The 17,526-nt window shown below is 43.1% G+C and overlaps 1 protein-coding gene across 1 annotated transcript in view; it reads right to left on the minus strand.

Moving 5' to 3' along the window:
* CAP2 (cyclase associated actin cytoskeleton regulatory protein 2) overlaps positions 1-17,526 on the minus strand; it is a 420,383-nt gene that overhangs the window by 138,096 nt on the left and 264,761 nt on the right. The window contains exon 7 of the mRNA XM_069218426.1: positions 7,637-7,742. Within this exon, the coding sequence (XP_069074527.1) occupies positions 7,637-7,742 (106 nt within the window). The remainder of the gene's footprint in view (positions 1-7,636; positions 7,743-17,526) is intronic.

Consider the following 17,526-nt stretch of genomic DNA (forward strand, 5'->3'; position numbering starts at 1 on the left):
ATAGGAGTCAGGCTGGGTTATGCCATCACTCCCAACTTCAGCGGCTGAAGCTTCAGCGGCAAAGGCTTCGCGTCAATCTATGTCAGAAATATGGCTTTGCTTTCGATCCCTACTCTGCGGGCAAGGATACTGGGCCATTATAGTGTTGTTTCTCTCTTGTGGGAACCGGTTTAGTTGGGGAAGTTTGTGGACAAATGTCATTTGGGAGAAGGTACCCGGTCTCATTCTTTCCTCAAGTGCCAAAAGACCCTTAGCTAGATTCTGACTCATCAATTTTATCCCTATGAGATCTGATGTTGAGCCTATTTTTGTGAGTCTCTGTGCGATGACTATATCGTCCCTTATAATGGATCTACATTTCTTTGTCTTTTTTGTCCAATGTATAACTTTGTTTTTAAGAGAATCCCCTTGCTCAATTTGATCTTTACTTAACTTGGGGACGTTTGTTATATAAATATCATAAATATTATGTCTAGGCTGACTTTGGAAGTTATTTCCCAAGGGGTGTTTGGGGCTTTTATCTAGATGTCCTTCTCTGTACATCTTCCAATTGTTCCCTGTATCCAAGGGTGGGTTATAGTTATTACGAACACGCGCTACAGGAGGTGCGTTATTGCCCCCCTGGGTAGTCTGTGTTACCATTTCGACCCTTTGGCCCCTACACCTTTGTGGGATAGATGTTTCCGATGTTTCAACTAACTTTGGCAGAATATTAGGATCTGATTTTTGTGGTGTCTTCCTTATATCCCCAATTACTGCAGATATGCTATCCAGCTTCTCATATATCATATGGGTAAAAGATGTAAGATGTTCTCTAAGACCTAAAATTTCATCTCTTAGCTGCGCTAACTGAAAGTCAGCTAAATGGTCTTCCTGAGTGGGTATGGCTGGAACTGGCTCCTCAATTTCCCTTGAGATAGTTCTCTCTAATTCAGCTGGTGATGGTAAAACAAGGGGTAAGAAGCGATTATTGCAGTTTGGCAGGGGGGGTGCGTCATCTTGCTGGTTAGACAGATTTAATTTAGGGCTCTCTGTTGGATTCTTTAGAATTTCTAGCTTCCTAAGTTCTGTGCTGGTGCCTTGAAGTATAGATCTCTGCGAGTCCCTGTGCACAGGGGCGAAGAAAGATTTTATGACATTGGAGGAGGAGGGAGCATCTTTTCTACAAGATTTTGAAGGTTTGGTGGCTAGCAAACTCTCCACTTCCTCTATAAGGTCATCGATTTGGGTGAGCGTACAATTTTCGGCCGTGTGTCGGGGTGCTCTTTTTGCCCTTCCCTGCTCAATAGGATTGCTGGTAGCTTTTCTTTTCCCCATCTTGATAAGCTATTAACCTCAAGGACGTTATAGCTAAAGCGCGAAGGGGAAGTTATGAATACCTTGAATAATATATTCCAGAAACCGATAGGCCCTAATTGAAAGGTAGCGCGATATAGGTAAGGTTGTTTATACTTAAATAAACCCAGGCGCACTACTTTTAAGGGGCATCACATTTGAGCCTACCTAGTTCAAAACATTAGGGGGGTGGCCCTGCCCTGGCTCTTCCTGGCAATGACGGTTAAGGACGGGCCCGCCCTTGGCCCGGGCGCGTCCTGCGCAGCGGGAGCGCGTCAATGTTTTTAAAGGGCTCCTTGCCCTGACGTGTGGCGGCTGGCCCCTCCTCCTTCTCCACAAAGCGCTACCCGCGGCAGCGGGAGCGCGTCAATGTTTTTAAAGGGCTCCTTGCCCTGACGTGTGGCGGCTGGCCCCTCCTCCTTCTCCACAAAGCGCTACCCGCGGCAGCGGGAGCGCGTCAATGTTTTTAAAGGGCTCCTTGCCCTGACGTGTGGCGGCTGGCCCCTCCTCCTTCTCCACAAAGCGCTACCCGCGGCAGCGGGAGCGCGTCAATGTTTTTAAAGGGCTCCTTGCCCTGACGTGTGGCAGCTGGCCCCTCCTCCTTCCACAAACTTACTCCATTCCTGCCTCTTGACTACCAGATACGTTCCGCCCAGTAACCTTCTTCCCCACTCCACCTTGACAATCCCCACGCCCAATCTCTTCTCTCCGTCATTTATCTGTACACAATTCCCAATGTCTATAATGCTTACCTTTCCCCTTGCTTTTCCTACCCCTGCCAACACCCTTTTACATTTCAGCAACTACACCCATGTCTTCAGCCCTAATGCCCAATCTTCTCCTTCCACTCTCAAACCAACATGAACCAATGGACTGAGTGTAGGTTGCTCCAATTTAAGTTTCCTCATGGCGGGGCTCCAGTTGATCCTAAGGATAGGTAAACAATGAGACAGAGGGCAGTTTAGTTTTCAGTACAAGCCTCTTTATAGTTGCGAGAGGCATCAGTGGTGCGAACAGTGGCCATATTAACAGATACACAGGGGAAGTGAAATGAAAGGCAGAAAATGCCTCACTAGACTCATCTAATCTTTCTGATTCCCAGCATGTTATTGGAACAAAAATTCAACTTAGTCTCCAGCTGCGTGTTTGGCTTTGCACCATGATTACTTGGGCATTGCTCCGGCATTTTTTTAGTTTCATTGCTGATGCTGTGCTGCGTTCTGACATCTTCCTCTAAATTGTTTTCTCTTCTGACATATGGTCATCCAACCTACTATATCTAGAAAGCTGATTCGTTCAAGCCCCATATCCTTCTCATTGTCCTCGCTTCAGGGCTCTAAAAATCAAATGTCATGCCACTGCATCTTTCTTCATAGAATATAGTGTGCAACATTGTATCCCATACTTTGCAGTGTACATTAGGCTGTTTCATTAGATGTTTTTCTTGTTTATTTCAATGTTCTGCTGTGGATTTGTTGTTTCGCTCTATTCTGTGTTTGTCCTGCCCCAGGAGTGTAGATCTCATCATGTCTTTTTGATTAGTTATGTTATATACTTATATAACTGAGATCAGGGGGTTATTTTTTTCTCGGTGCACCTCTACATATCATTTGTCTTTTAGTATTCCATGGGAGTGCATATTTGTTGTGGTGTTCTTATGAAGTTTTTATTTTTTTGCTTCCTTCCCATTTCTCTAGATTCCCTCTTCTTCTTTTCTTTCTTATTATGCAGATCCCGATTCACTGTCTTCGTCCTGACATTTCCCCCTATGCACCTCTCTTTTTCTTTCTTCTTGCTGCTCTACACATGCGCGTGCTCTGCTGTCGTCTGAATATTTGTCTTCCCTACCACCTTTATCTTGCAAAATGGAGGTAGCCGCTATTGGCTTCGCCAATGCTGGAGGCCTTTAAAATAAACCAGCATTACCAAAACGAATAGCAGAAATCAACCATGTTGAAAGAATAGAAAACATTGTTTTCCCTGCTTTCAAGACGGCCACAGTTTTGCGTGATGCAATGTGTACTCCATCTTGACGTTGCACCACGCAAGGTGGAGGCCATTTTGCATTACGTGACACAATGTTCACTGTGTCAGCAGGTTGCAATGCGGCAGAAAGTATAAAAACTATTTTCAATACTTTTAAAATAGCCTTCTGGGCACTGGCAGAGCCAATTGCTTTGCCTGCTCTGCATGGCAAAGTGAAACCAGATGGCTGCGCCGATGCTTTTGGCACGATGAGACCACGCAAAAAGCAAAGTCTTCTCTTTATACATCTCACTGTACCAGCCAACAGAACATGTTAGCTAATTCAGATCACACCTGTGGGTAAGCAACACTGATGCTCTAAAAGTGGCATAAGTTGCTGCCTCAACAATATAGACACTTCATGCCTGGCACTTGATAATAGTTCACCCTCACATGTACACCCATGCATGAAATACACTATAAAAACACCGGCAAGATAAACACATTATAACTATTCCACTGAAGCAATGGAAACCTCACTAAGCACTACATAAACCAGACCAATTTACAGTAACAAAACACAATAATAGCAGCCCACCTACGCTCAAGTCAGTAAAAAAAACCAGAACCATGCAGGAAAGGGAGCTCAGACTCCAAAAGTACTAGAAAGTCATACGAATGACAAACCTGTGGCATATAAATGCTGGTAACAACACATAGCATACATCATGTGAGGTCCAGGAGTTATTAATGATGTGTCCCTAGCCCAGTGGCATGACATTTGATTTTTAGCTGTTCAGTGGTAAATCATAACAACCACATTTTTATGCTTAATGTTTATTTTCCATCCATTCCACTGTATCATACCTGGTATTAAGGGTCGAAGGCTGAGTGAGTTTGAAATATCACCAGAACTGCTGGGTGATCTTAATTTACTTAAAAGCAAACTGATTACATTTTGGTCCCACATTTGCCATGCAGCTAAATGTGTAATAGCCAATTTCATTCCGAAAGAAATGTAAAAAACTAACCAACTCCTCTGGAAAATAATTAGTTATTTGATGGTAAAAGGATTCAATACAAAAATGAAAAAAACGAATTAAAAAATGAATCCGCGACAACAAATTAATTAAATGTTTATAAACACTAGTAGGTGATCAAAAAAAGGATCAGTTCTCCAAATATACCAAACTAAAATACAAAAATCAAATTCCCAGTGTAAACTTCCCAAATTTGCATTTTAGGGTATACTGTAATTTTTTTGGGGCTGATTTTTCAGGGCTAATTAATCAAATTTGCAATTAGTTGTATAGGAACAATAAATAATATTTTTACACTTATCGTGTGACTAATACCTCAAGATACCATTGTGTATTTCCTCTTTCTGATACAACACGTCTCTAAGATGTACATAAGATGTACGTAAGTACAAACCATGCTGGAAATAAACTCCTCTGTTTTGCTTATTGCTCTATGTTGAGCTTTCAGCTGCTTCTTAAAGCTATGACCATGCACAAAATAATTATTTGTAAAGTGGTCAACATCTGCTAATTCATCATAACTGCGAGCAAATCCTCAGAAGTAAGTATAGGTAAGTAGAAATAGCCATTGAATACTCTAATAAGTGTATATTTCTACAGCTACTCTTGGGATATTTAAGAATCTACTAAAAGTCGTAAATCTACACACAACTTCACAGAAATCGTAAGAGGAAATGTATAGTGTGCAGATTTCCTGCTTTTAAAGGGATCCTTATGAACTGGGGTAATTGATGCAATCAATAATATTTAAGAAAGAAATCCTGATGTTATTTGTCGTTCTGCTTATGTTCCAGCTCTAATATATCATAATAAATGTAAAAATCTTTAGGAAAAATAAAAACAAATATTAATGGTCATGAGCAGAAACAGAGCATTTGGCTGTATGTGTGTTAACGCATACACCTCTAGAACGATATTGCAAGTGTACCACCAGAGGTGTGCAGCACATGTTAGTATCACTATCAAAAACTATACACATATATTTCTGTAACAACTGAGTGACTTAGGGGGGCACATCACAATTTATTTAAGAGGGATCAGATAAATCTTGTGAAAAATGGTTCCATAATTCCACTAAAATCAGATTTGAGAACGTTATCAGTCACTTTTGCATTTTATGTTTCAAAGTTACATTTTTTTTCAACCTACTCTTTCCCATGCACACACATCCTTTTGACTTCAAAGTTTAACAGCTTTTTCAGTGTCATGTTATGTTGATATATCGCCTCAGGACAAAGCGCAGAGGTGAATGGAAAGGAGGGACACTGAGAAAGGGGTGGAAGAAACAAAATTAGGGACTGAGAAAGGACTGAATATAGAGACAATGGATGGAGGAATCTTCTGTTACATGTTAGGATCTCCCCTTAAGACAATAGAGAGCGCCGAAGTTAGTCCGTCTGAAACATGTGACTAACAGGTAAGTGCAGAGAGAGTGGGCTAAAAAAGAGTTGGAAGGAGAGGGAAGGAGACAGGATCTAAGGTTTTTTTTGGCTGTAGTTATATTTAATAATTCTTTATATCCAATCATTTAAACTGCTTTTTAAGACCATTAAGACCATTACTCGCTTTTGAAACTACCGGAAGGTTGCTGCTACTCCTACTGACAGGTCATATTTACAAGCCTACCAGGGCCCTGTATACCTGTTCTACTATACGTGCTCCTTACCACACGTACCTGCAGCTGCATGGGCAGCCATACTACTGACAGGTTTACTACTTTTATAAGCCTTGATGAAGTCATATGTGTGACGAAACACGTGTTGGCTGTATCTTCATGATGACACAGTGATCTCTAACACCTACAAATAAAGATACCATCGGCACAAAAAAGACTCAAGACTCTCTTCAATTTCATACTTCTTCCAACCTCCGACACGAGACCAGGAATATCCATTCTTGCTATACTATTGGACATTACATTCTGTGTGCTGTGGCCATCTAGTCCTGCTTTTTAAGTATTAACTAATTGACAGCATCTGTTTACAAATAACTCACGTACCGAGCATTTTTGCATCACTATTATATGATTAACATATGGATTTAATTTTTTCTGTATTTCCCTTTTCTTCTCAATTTTTTCACACGTGATGTTTTTTCTCCTATTTCTTTTTTGCACTGCATTCAATAAGAGTAATTTTTGAACTATCGTTCCTTTTCCTCTACACTTTGGGTGTGAGTGAGATTGGATAGCTTCTTTTCTATTTTTTTATTAATTCATTTTTCATATTTCCACAGCCTTGAGAAAGCCCCAGGTAGATATACACTAAGAGGCAAAACATGTGTCAGCTGTTGTTTTTCAAGTGTGTTATAATAAACATTCACTGGACTCATTGACTTGACTCTGCGCATTAATCAAAAAACAGTTTGACAGTGTGAACTTTTGAACATTTATACTGGATCTATTGTGGGTCTATCAATATCTTTCTTGCAGAGAAACTAGACAAGTGCAGTCAATGTGGGAAGAGCTTTATTGAGTCCTCCGACCTGATATACAATTACTGAACGAGCATGCAGTACCAAGAGCTCTTCGTGTAAACGAGAGAGCTTGTCAGTGTAGAAAGGCAACCTTCCACATCCAACCTCAGGAATAAGGTTCATTCTGTCACCACATTAAATAAATACATCAACGTATACACCTCGGTGAGAACAAAGTCAGCAACACTGGAATATAAAGAGCAAACAGTTTCCTTTAATACATAGGGCCCAATTCAGAAAATGAGTTTCTGCATGCAAGTGTAATGTACGTGTGGAAAAAGTGTCAATGAAAATTTAACTCCAGAACTGAATTGACAAAATTTGTAGGGGGACTTTGATTGCAAGGGGTATAAGCACCCGTAAATCTTGTTTGCACGTCCTTGTATCTCTAACTTTGTGACTAAAGGTGCAAGTGGCGCTGAAAGTGTGGAAAAGGAGACTTAAAAGTATACAAAAGTAAATATTGAGTTTCACATTTATGCTAATCCTACACTTTGTGACTATCCATAGTTGGAGGGTCTGCAGGCTAAGTGCTGCATTACAGAGGCATGCCCGAGGAAATGTGTCAAAACCAAATCTTGGACATAAGTAAATCAGAATAAAGTAATGCACATCCCCTTTGCCTACGCATTAAACTGTGCATCAGAGAAATGTGAGTTTTTAAGTGAATCGGGAAAGCACAGCATTAATGAGCTGTCTGTTGATGCTTCTTACTTTACCCGTCTGCTTTACTCTTTCAACTGAGGACAACCCCCACTTCTAACAACAATTTTGAGCAAAAGAACACAGGCATTGATAACAAGCTAAACATAAAAACTCACAGTTTTATTCCAAGACAAGCCAGTTGTGTGGTATTCTTTGATGTAAATTTGAAGCTCAGTCCAAATGTTAAGACAAGATTTCACCCAATCAACATGGCGGCTGTCACTGTGGGAAAAAGAATGTCAGGATATTTAAAGCAAGGGTTGTAATGTCCAATTTTCCTGACGCAAGTTGCTAGAAAATGGCAGAACATTCATCATTATGGTACTTCTTGGTAAGTTCAAGAGTATGGCTGATCAAATTTTTTGTTAATTCTAAGGAGCACCAAATCGCAGAGAAAAATCAGCATTTCCGAAATCTGCTTGCCATCATAGACAGTCTGTGACAGCTTGGGAGGACAGGGCTGTTGTGAATGGGTTTCCGCAGTTTCAGCAATTCTGACTGTCTGTCCTCAACTTGAGGGTCTCTGTGATTAGGCCTTTCTGAAAAGCTGCTGGGAACCGATTCAGACTATAATAACAATGGGCAGCTCATGCTTAGTGAATACTATTTGCAATCCAAGGAGCAGCCCAAGCATGAGAAAGTTTCAAGTGTTCATTTAAGAAACCATTCTTTTTTCAAGTTTGATGCAAAGCAGATTTTTGGGGCTTTTGATTTGCTGTGATCCCTTCTACAAGCACACCAAACACACAAAAAGCAGATTTTGCCCCTTTAGAAAAAAATGTTCGCTCAGGGGCTGCTCACCAGAATCTCCAAGAGATGGCATCCTCTAATTTGCCTATATCTTAACATTTGCTCACACATTTTCTTTCATGTACACAGGAACTGAACAGCTCTGGAAAACACAAATTACATAGGGACAAAGACATCATACTACATCAGTCCTTGGGAGCTTACACAGTGTGCAATTTAAACTGGGTTGCCTAGTCTATAAAGCCTTGTGACTAACTAAATCTAGATACTTTGCCAATCTTGCCATGGCTAAGCAGATAGAATATTTTACATTTAGAACTGCCAAGAGTTTAGGTAGCCCATGCCCAAAATTAGACCTTCTCTGCAGCCGCAACTAACCTCTGGCATTCCTGTCCCATTGAATTAATCACACTTTAATATGAATGATATGTATCTGTTTTGTCATGAGGTGAGGGGTTTTAGTGGTAATGTAACATTAAGGACAGTGTGTATCAATGAAGATTTTTTTTAGACCTGACAAAGTCGTGAGCAATATGCCATCACAATTAAACACGTGTTGGCAGTGGGCAAAGGCAGAGGAACAAAACAAGAAGGTTAAGAGTGTGACAACAGGAAACTAGAATTATGTTCCTCACATTAAACAATGGACTGGTGATATGACTACAGTGGACTTCTTAGTTTTGTGTACTCGAGGATGTTTTTCATTGTTTAAGAACCTTCTGGTTCATTAAGGTTGTCAGGTGACCACCCTTCCTTTGGAGAACCTCGATGGAGATGTATATTACTTGTTTTGATATTATAAGTTGGTGCCAAAATGTGATACCCAGCCACTATTTAATCTGTTTTAGTTCAATTGATTTTAGGACTTATATTCTTTCGAAGGCATTTAAAAGGGCATCTTTTCCTGTTATATTTGCATTAAGAATGCCACTTGACATTCCTACATTCTATGATGCGTCTCAAGTCCTACTTCGTTGTTTTCGCTAAGAGTTATCTGTTGCTGCAATTGTAAATATACTACCAAACTGTTGTTATTCATGCCTTTGTTAGGCACTCTGGGCCTCATTTACAAGGCCCTAGTGGCACACTGCACTATCGGATCATCATTTTTTTTTGTGTTCCAGTGGCGCAGTATGCCGGCCCATATTTACAAGGCCACGCAAAGCCACTTTGCGTGGCTTTTCATGGCCTTTTAAATATGGCCCCCTTTCACGCATAACTCTGCATGAAAGGGTCGTTCCACAGGTGTATCTATGGGTGTTCCAAAGCAACACCCATGGAACCTGACAGAATCTGACGCATTCCCAGATTTACAAACTGGGAGTGTGTCAGATTCCTATGCCATCTCAGTGGTGGTGTTAAAGTGGCACAACGGGGAAAAATATAATTATTTCTCCCTGTTTTTGCCTCTTTCTATGTGTGCTGCAAAATACAGCACCCATAGAAAGAGGAAAATGCCGTTAATGATTGTTTATGTGCAGTAAGGTGTTCCTTCCTGCCCATAAACAATTATTCCTGCAATGCAGGCACCATGCACCATGGTGCAAAGTGCCTGCGTTGGTGCTCGGCAGCAGTTGGTGCGCCAGTGCAGAGGAAAGTGAAGGGATCCGTCATATTTACAGAAATACAACACATCCCTGCACTTTAAAAAATGACGCGGCACAGCAAGCGGGCTTGCAACACATACCCACGTCATTTCCTTGTGAATGAAGCCCTCTGCGATTTCCTCAGTGCAAGCGAGACACATAAAATGGTAAAACTATAAAGTAAATAAATAAAGGGACTAACAAAAACAGAGACAACATAACTGTCTCACAGGGCGGCCAAAAAAGTTCTTCCTTGGATTTCACAGCATATTTTGCTGCAAAGAAGCTGATCGAGGCCGGTTAATTTCCTCAGTTATCAGAAAATGAGCATTAAATCATCAGTCTTTGCTCTTCAGTCACTTCTAAAATGTTTGTTACCCCAACAAAAAGACTTAAAGGGTCATTTAGAAAAAAGATCCTGATGTGTATTGGTATGGAGAGGATTCCTACTGAGTCTTACAGCTTCATGCAAACCAGAAAAATGAATTAACTTTCACAAACCAGGGAACTTTTATAACAATTGCTAACGATGCACAGTAAAAAATGGAGCAGTGGTTCCAAACCAATGTGCCGTCTAACTGTACATGGCCTGGCCTACTGTTAAGGAGAAGAAAAGGGTAGGTCCCCTTCACATTGCATAGGCCAAAACGTGCAATGAGTATTAAAGACGGGTGTCTGTACTTGCTTCTGTATTACGGAAGTTCCATGGGAGTACAGAAATGGCGTGCAAACATGCAGTGCAGTCTAGAGTGCTTCAATGAGTGATACACAGTACAAATTACAGTGGCCGCATAGCCATCTTGAGGCTTCAGCTAAGTGTTGGCACTTCGGCGAGTGTATTCACAGCAGAGGCACCACTTAAATCCCCAGAGGGCTCCTAGCACTAGCTTGAGACTTTGCCAGTACGTGCTACATAGACACCACAGCCAGAACGAACGGAGCTACCACCCTATAGCAGAACCTAGAGTGATTCCCACTGAGATTCTAAACATACATAAACAATTGAGACAGTATGTACTACAACATAGAGGTACTGAGACGTTCGAACACATACGCAGACACAGGCTACAGCTGTTAATTCACAGACAATAAATGCTATAACAGGGTGAGGCCAAAATATAACAAAATGATATACTATTTTGGTTAGCAAGAAAGACTTCCCAATTAGAAGTAGTGTATTCTCATTCTACTCAACAGGATAAACACTGATCATTAAATATTTGTTTGCAAATAGTTGTATAGTACAGAATGTACAACTGTGGTAGTCATGGGGAAGCATGTTTGCTACCCTATACATGATTACACGTGGCATGAATTTAATTGTGATGCTGCCTCAAGTATTGAAATAAAAACAAGAAAAGCATGGGACATCAGCTTCAGTAGATTTAGGGATAAAGCTTATATGGAACATACACACGGTAGCTCTTGGTAATATTAAAAGCAATACAGGCGTATTGGCTTTCCACTATATATGCTGCTTCTCCCCAAGATCTGAAAGAGGTGGAGTTCTCAAAGATAAAATCTCATTTCGTTGTCTCCTTGTGGAGAAAAAAAACTTAGTGGTGAGAGCACAGAGGCCCCAATTTAAAGGCTAGAGCACAGAATGAAAATCTTCAAAAAGAAAGGAAGCCAGAACTGCAATAATCCCAAGGGGAGAGTACGAAATTCTGTGTTGTGTTTCAAAGAAACCACAATTTTATCCTAAAGAGGAAGAACAGGATGAAATAACCTCGAAGATAGGAGAGAAACAGCTGTGGCAATAAGAACGCACAGTAAAGCAAAGGTGACCACTTCTCCAGGATCCGAAAAGGGACCAACATTTTGGCAGGGAAGAGGATTCAGCCAAAGGCCAGGTCCCTCTAGACCACATTTTAAGAAGAACATTTTAGCGTCAGCAAGGAACCATAATTCCTCATGGAAAAGGAGTTTAAGAACAGAACATGGGCGGCGACCATAATATTCAGTTTAGTGGAAATAACCAGTGCTTAATTTGTGCTTGTTGTTTCCGGTGCTGAGCACCAGCACTTATTTTTGAGGGCCGGGGCTTATTCTTGGGCCTCAAAACATTTACTGCAAGCAAAAGACACATACGGGAAAGACAGATGAAGGGAAAAACGAAAACGCGTCACAAAGGGAGAAAATAGAAAGCTGCAAGAGTGAGCAGAAGGGGCAGGGAGTGGCTTTATATGGATTGAAGAGGCCCGAGATGGCTTCAGGATTACACTGCCTCAGAACTTCCGTGTTCACACATTTAATTGCAGCAGCCGCGTGTTGAAGAGGTGGGCTTTGGGCACTGGCACCTTTTTATTGACAAATTAAGCACTGGAAATAACTATAGCTCACCAGAACCTCAAACCCCACCTGATTGCGGAGATTGGTGATTATGTACAAATAGAAACTCCTGAAGGGTGTCTAAATTTGACAAATTTAATCTATAAAGTATGACTACAGATTGAAGGAGATCTTGAATTAACAATCTCAATGATATTTTGGACTCTCTGAACAAATTCCTATAAAGTAGAGCTAGCAGTAGAAGATTGGCCTCATAGCTTATAATTGGGCTCCATTAGGAGAGGACATTTCAGTGGGAGTGTTTTTTTTGCTTGTAACCCAGCCATTTAAGGTCCAGTATGCAGCAAAGTGGGTATTACTCATGCGTTATATAAACACCAAGCGGGTTGGACTAAAAGTGGAACACCACTCTAGATTCCTTTAACAGATAAACCACAGGGTTAAAAACATACCCACTAAACCAGAAGCCTAAAGAAGAGTACAAGCAAATTATAGGCAAATTACAGTATCAGGGAATAACTCAAATCAAATCAAATCATTAACATTTATAAAGCGCGCTACTCACCCGTGCGGGTCTCAAGGCGCTAGGGGAAAAAGGGGGGTTATCGCTGCTCGAACAGCCAGGTCTTTAGGAGTCTCCGGAAAGCGGAGTGGTCCTGGGTGGTCCTGAGGCTGGTGGGGAGGGAGTTCCAGGTCTTGGCCGCCAGGAAGGAGAAAGATCTCCCACCCGCCATGGAGCGGCGGATGCGAGGGACAGCAGCGAGTGCGAGGCCAGAGGAGCGGAGGAGGCGGGTGGGGACGTAGAAGCTGAGGCGTCTGTTGAGGTATTCCGGTCCCTTGTCGTGGAGGGCTTTGTGTGCGTGGGTGAGAAGTCGGAAGGTGATCCTTTTGCTGACTGGGAGCCAATGCAGGTGTCTCCGGTGTGCGGAGATGTGGCTTCTGCGGGGTACGTCGAGGATGAGGCGGGCCGAGGCGTTTTGAATGCGTTGCATGCGATTTTGGAGTTTGGCTGTGGTCCCGGCGTAGAGGGTGTTGCCGTAGTCCAGGCGGCTCGTGACGAGGGCGTGGGTCATGGTTTTTCTGGTGTCGGCGGGGATCCAGCGGAAGATCTTGCGGAGCATGCGGAGGGTGAGGAAGCAGGCGGAGGACACGGCGTTGACTTGCTTGGTCATGCTGAGAAGAGGGTCCAAGATGAAGCCGAGGTTGCGGGCGTGGTCTGTGGGGGTCGGTGCGGTGCCGAGGGCCGTGGGCCACCAGGAGTCGTCCCAGGCGGACGGGGTGTTGCCGAGGATGAGGACTTCCGTTTTTTCAGAGTTCAGCTTTAGGCGGCTGAACCTCATCCAATCTGCGACGTCCTTCATACCCTCTTGTAGGTTGGTCTTGGCGCTGGCGGGGTCCTTGGTGAGGGAGAGTATAAGTTGGGTGTCGTCGGCGTAGGAGGTGATGATGATGTCGTGCTTGCGTACGATGTTGGCGAGGGGGCTCATGTAGACATTGAAGAGTGTCGGGCTGAGCGATGAGCCTTGAGGTACGCCGCATATGATCTTGGTGGGTTCTGAGCGAAACGGAGGGAGGTAAACTCTTTGGGAACGGTTTGCGAGGAAGGAGGCGATCCAGTCCAGGGCCTGGCCTTGGATCCCGGTGGAGCAGAGGCGGGTGATTAGGGTGCGGTGACAGACGGTGTCAAAGGCAGCCGAGAGGTCGAGAAGAATGAGGGCGACTGTTTCACCGTTGTCCATCAGGGTTCTGATGTCGTCTGTGACTGAGATGAGGGCGGTTTCAGTGCTGTGGTTGGTTCGGAATCCGGTTTGTGAGGGGTCGAGCAGGTTGTTGTCTTCCAGGAAGGTGGTCAGCTGTTTGTTGACGGTCTTCTCTATTACTTTGGCTGGGAAAGGCAGAAGAGAGATGGGGCGGAAGTTTTTCAGATCGCTCGGGTCAGCCGTAGGTTTCTTTAGTAGGGCGTTGACTTCGGCGTGTTTCCAGCATTCGGGGAAGGTAGCAGAAGAAAAAGAAGAGTTGATGACGGTCTGGAGGTGCGGGGCGATGATGTCGTCGGCTTTGTTAAAGATGAAGTGCGGGCAGGGGTCCGAAGGGGCGCCGGAGTGGATAGAGTTCATGATGGATTTGGTTTCTTCCGTGTTGATGTGGGTCCAGTTGTTGAGGGTGATGGCCGGGGATGCAGGTTTGGTGGTGTTTGGTTGGGTCTGGTGTCCGAAGCTGTCGTGGAGGTCGCTGATCTTGCGATGGAAGAAAGTGGCGAGGGATTCGCACAAATCCTGTGAGGGCGTGACGACCATCCTGTGTTGCAAAACATAGAGTAGAGAACGCGCCGAGCAACAGAGTAGTCTCGTAGGTAGCTCTCAAAAAATATAAACTCACTTGGAATGTAGCAAACAGGTAATTTTTTACACACCATTTAGCACCAGAATCATATAATTTGACTTTTATTTCCAATTTAGTTTTACATAAATGCCACAGGGGTGTAAAATAACCCTGGTGTATTTTCAGCAAGAATAGTTGAATAATAACAGTGTGAGTGATAATATGAAAAAACATACAGACAACATAATTATAGTGCTAGCAGAAGAAAGCTACAAGTTGAATTTCAGGAAATCATCCAATTTCTTTCTTTATGAATGTAATATTCTTTCTGCAGGGTCATCTCAAAACCTTTTGCCTTCCACCTTCGCTTTTTGCTGAATTCGGTTTTGTTGGCTTTAGGATTCTGGGCACTTTACCACTTCTAACTAGTGCTAAAGTGCATGTGCCCTTTCAATTAAACATCGTAATATTGGCTTATCCACAATTGGCATATTTAATTTACTTATAACTTCCTGGTAAAGAGGACTAGATGTGCCCAGGGCCTGTAAATTAAATGTGACTGGTGGGACTGCAGCACTGATTGTGTTACCTACATCAGTAGTCCTTCAAACATGGCTCAGGCCTGCCACTGCAGAGTCTGTGTCTGCAGTTTTAAACTGTCATGTCGACCTGGCTAGTTAACCCCTTTGCCGGCTCGAACCTTCCATTTTAATAAATATCAGTCACCCCTAAGGCAGACCTTAGACAGCCCAAAGGGCAAGGTGCAGTGTATTTAAAAAGTTGGACATGTACTTTTAAATTTCACATGTCCAAGTAGTGAAAAACTCTTAAATAGTTTTTTCACTTCTGCAAGGAATATCTCACCCACAGGGTAACACTGAGATTGCTTTATTAAATTTTATAGGTGTCATTTCCAAAAGGGACCAGATTGATGTTAAGGTTTGGTGTCTCTGTCTGAACTCACAATTTAAAATAACAACTTATGGTGAAGTTGGATTTTAAGTTGCAAATGCCACTTCAAAAAGTTTGGAATTTCTTTCTTCAACTGTTCTGTGCTTCTGCCTGTCTCTGAATACACATCTGGGTAGATGACGGCTGGCTCTTGAGCATTCCCTCTAGACAGCCACACACAAAGGGAGCCTTTGTGTGCCTGATAGGCCATTACCATCTTGATGGGCCATACTGGGCAGGATGGGAGGGAGGAGCGGATACACCTGAATAGGTTGGGTCCTAAGCCGTCACAAAAGGCTGCATAACCCTCTATACTGTTACTGGAGCCAGGAAAGGAAGGACTGGGACTTTGTGCACTTCAAAGACTTCTCTTTGAAAAGTATCTCCCACTTCAAAGGCACAACTGAGTTAAACTACTGGACCCCAAACCCCACCTAAATGGTACACTTCTGGACCTGAGGATATTCTGCCAGGAAGAAGGACTGCTGTGCTGCTAAGGGACTGTCATTCTGATGGACTTTGCTGGACTCCTGCTTTGCTGCACCTGCCCTGCTGCCTGCTGCCCTTCCTGCATGGGAGTGAGAAGGACTGGACCTGAATCTCTACATCTCCAGATCCAAAGTGACTCCAAGGGCTTGCTGGCTTGCCTCCTGTTCTGAAGTCTCAGGGACATCAAAGACTTCACTCACCTCTGCTACTGCTTCTGGACTCTGTCAACTGTGAGTCATACTCTGCCAAGTGGTGCCAATCCAGTCCTGGGCCCTTGGAAGTGGGATCAGCAGCTGTGTTCTGTGAAAATCCATGCGTTTCCGTTACTCCACTGATCTGAACTACTGCATCTCTCCTCAACGGTGACGCATTGCTGCTGAGGACGAGGACTTCGCATTGCCGACTGCTTGGCTCAGGATTGACTTTCATCATCAGCCCCGTTGCATCACCTTTGCATCAGCTGTGTGGCTCGACGATGATGCATCACCTTCATCACAGAGGTGTTCGTGTCGCACCACTGCTCGAGGATCAACAACTGCATGGTTCGGCGACGATGCATCCCCAGACTGCGCAGATCGGAAACGATGCATCAGCTCTGCATCGTCTCCTCTGCTCTCCACATCAAATCCTGAACACTGACCCAACCCACCACACAAGGTACAGTTTGAGCCAAACAAGGTTGATCCCTGTAGCTGGCTCACACTCCATCGAGGTCGGCCTAAACCTTTGGATTTATCCTGGTCTAACGGGACCAGATAGCCCCGGTTAGCTCTTTAAGCTTTTAAGGACTGCAATTACAGATATTCTTTACAAATTCATAACTCGACTCCTACTTACTGGATTGTTTTTTTTTTTTGTCTTGATTTGTTCATTAAGATCTAGTTTTCTAACTTGGTGTGGATTCTTTTTGTGTGTTCTTTCACTGTTTTTTACTGCTTTAAGTGTTGCACAAATACTTTAAACATTGGCTTGAATGTTAAGCTTGCCTGCTTTGTACCAAGATACCGGAGGGTGAACACAGGTTAACTTATGGTGTGTATCTGACTAACCCTGACTAGGATTGTGGTCCCTACTTGGACAAGGTGCATTCCCCTGCCAAATAGAGACCCAATTTCTAACAGAGATGAGTTATCAAGTGAAGAAAAAAGACTTGCACTTGGGTTCTAAGGGAAATGAAGGCACTCAAGCATCTCAATTCCCTACATGAATTACAAGCTTTAAGAGCATTCCTGAATTTCAGCAGAATATATTTGCTACATTATGTAAAGAGAGTGATGTACTTATATCAGCTGATCACACCTACGTTTTTTCAGAAAGGATTAGAAGCAGGAAGATGTACAAAGAATCAGAGACTTATCAAGGGATATGTTTATCACAGCACATTTACAGACAAGAGATAACACACTCATTTTGGTGATTAGAGTAGCACCTAGTCAATCAATCAATCAATCAATCAAGGATTTATAGAGCGCACTAATCACCCGTTAGGGTCTCAAGGCACAGGGGGGGAGAGCTACTGGTCATAGAGCCATGTCTTGAGGTGTTTCCTGAATGTCAAAAGGTCTTGGGTCTGGCGAAGGTGGAGCGGTAGGGAGTTCCAGGTCTTGGCGGCTAGG

This window comes from Pleurodeles waltl, chromosome 2_1, assembly GCF_031143425.1.
Source record: "Pleurodeles waltl isolate 20211129_DDA chromosome 2_1, aPleWal1.hap1.20221129, whole genome shotgun sequence".
Classification (NCBI taxonomy): domain Eukaryota; kingdom Metazoa; phylum Chordata; class Amphibia; order Caudata; family Salamandridae; genus Pleurodeles; species Pleurodeles waltl.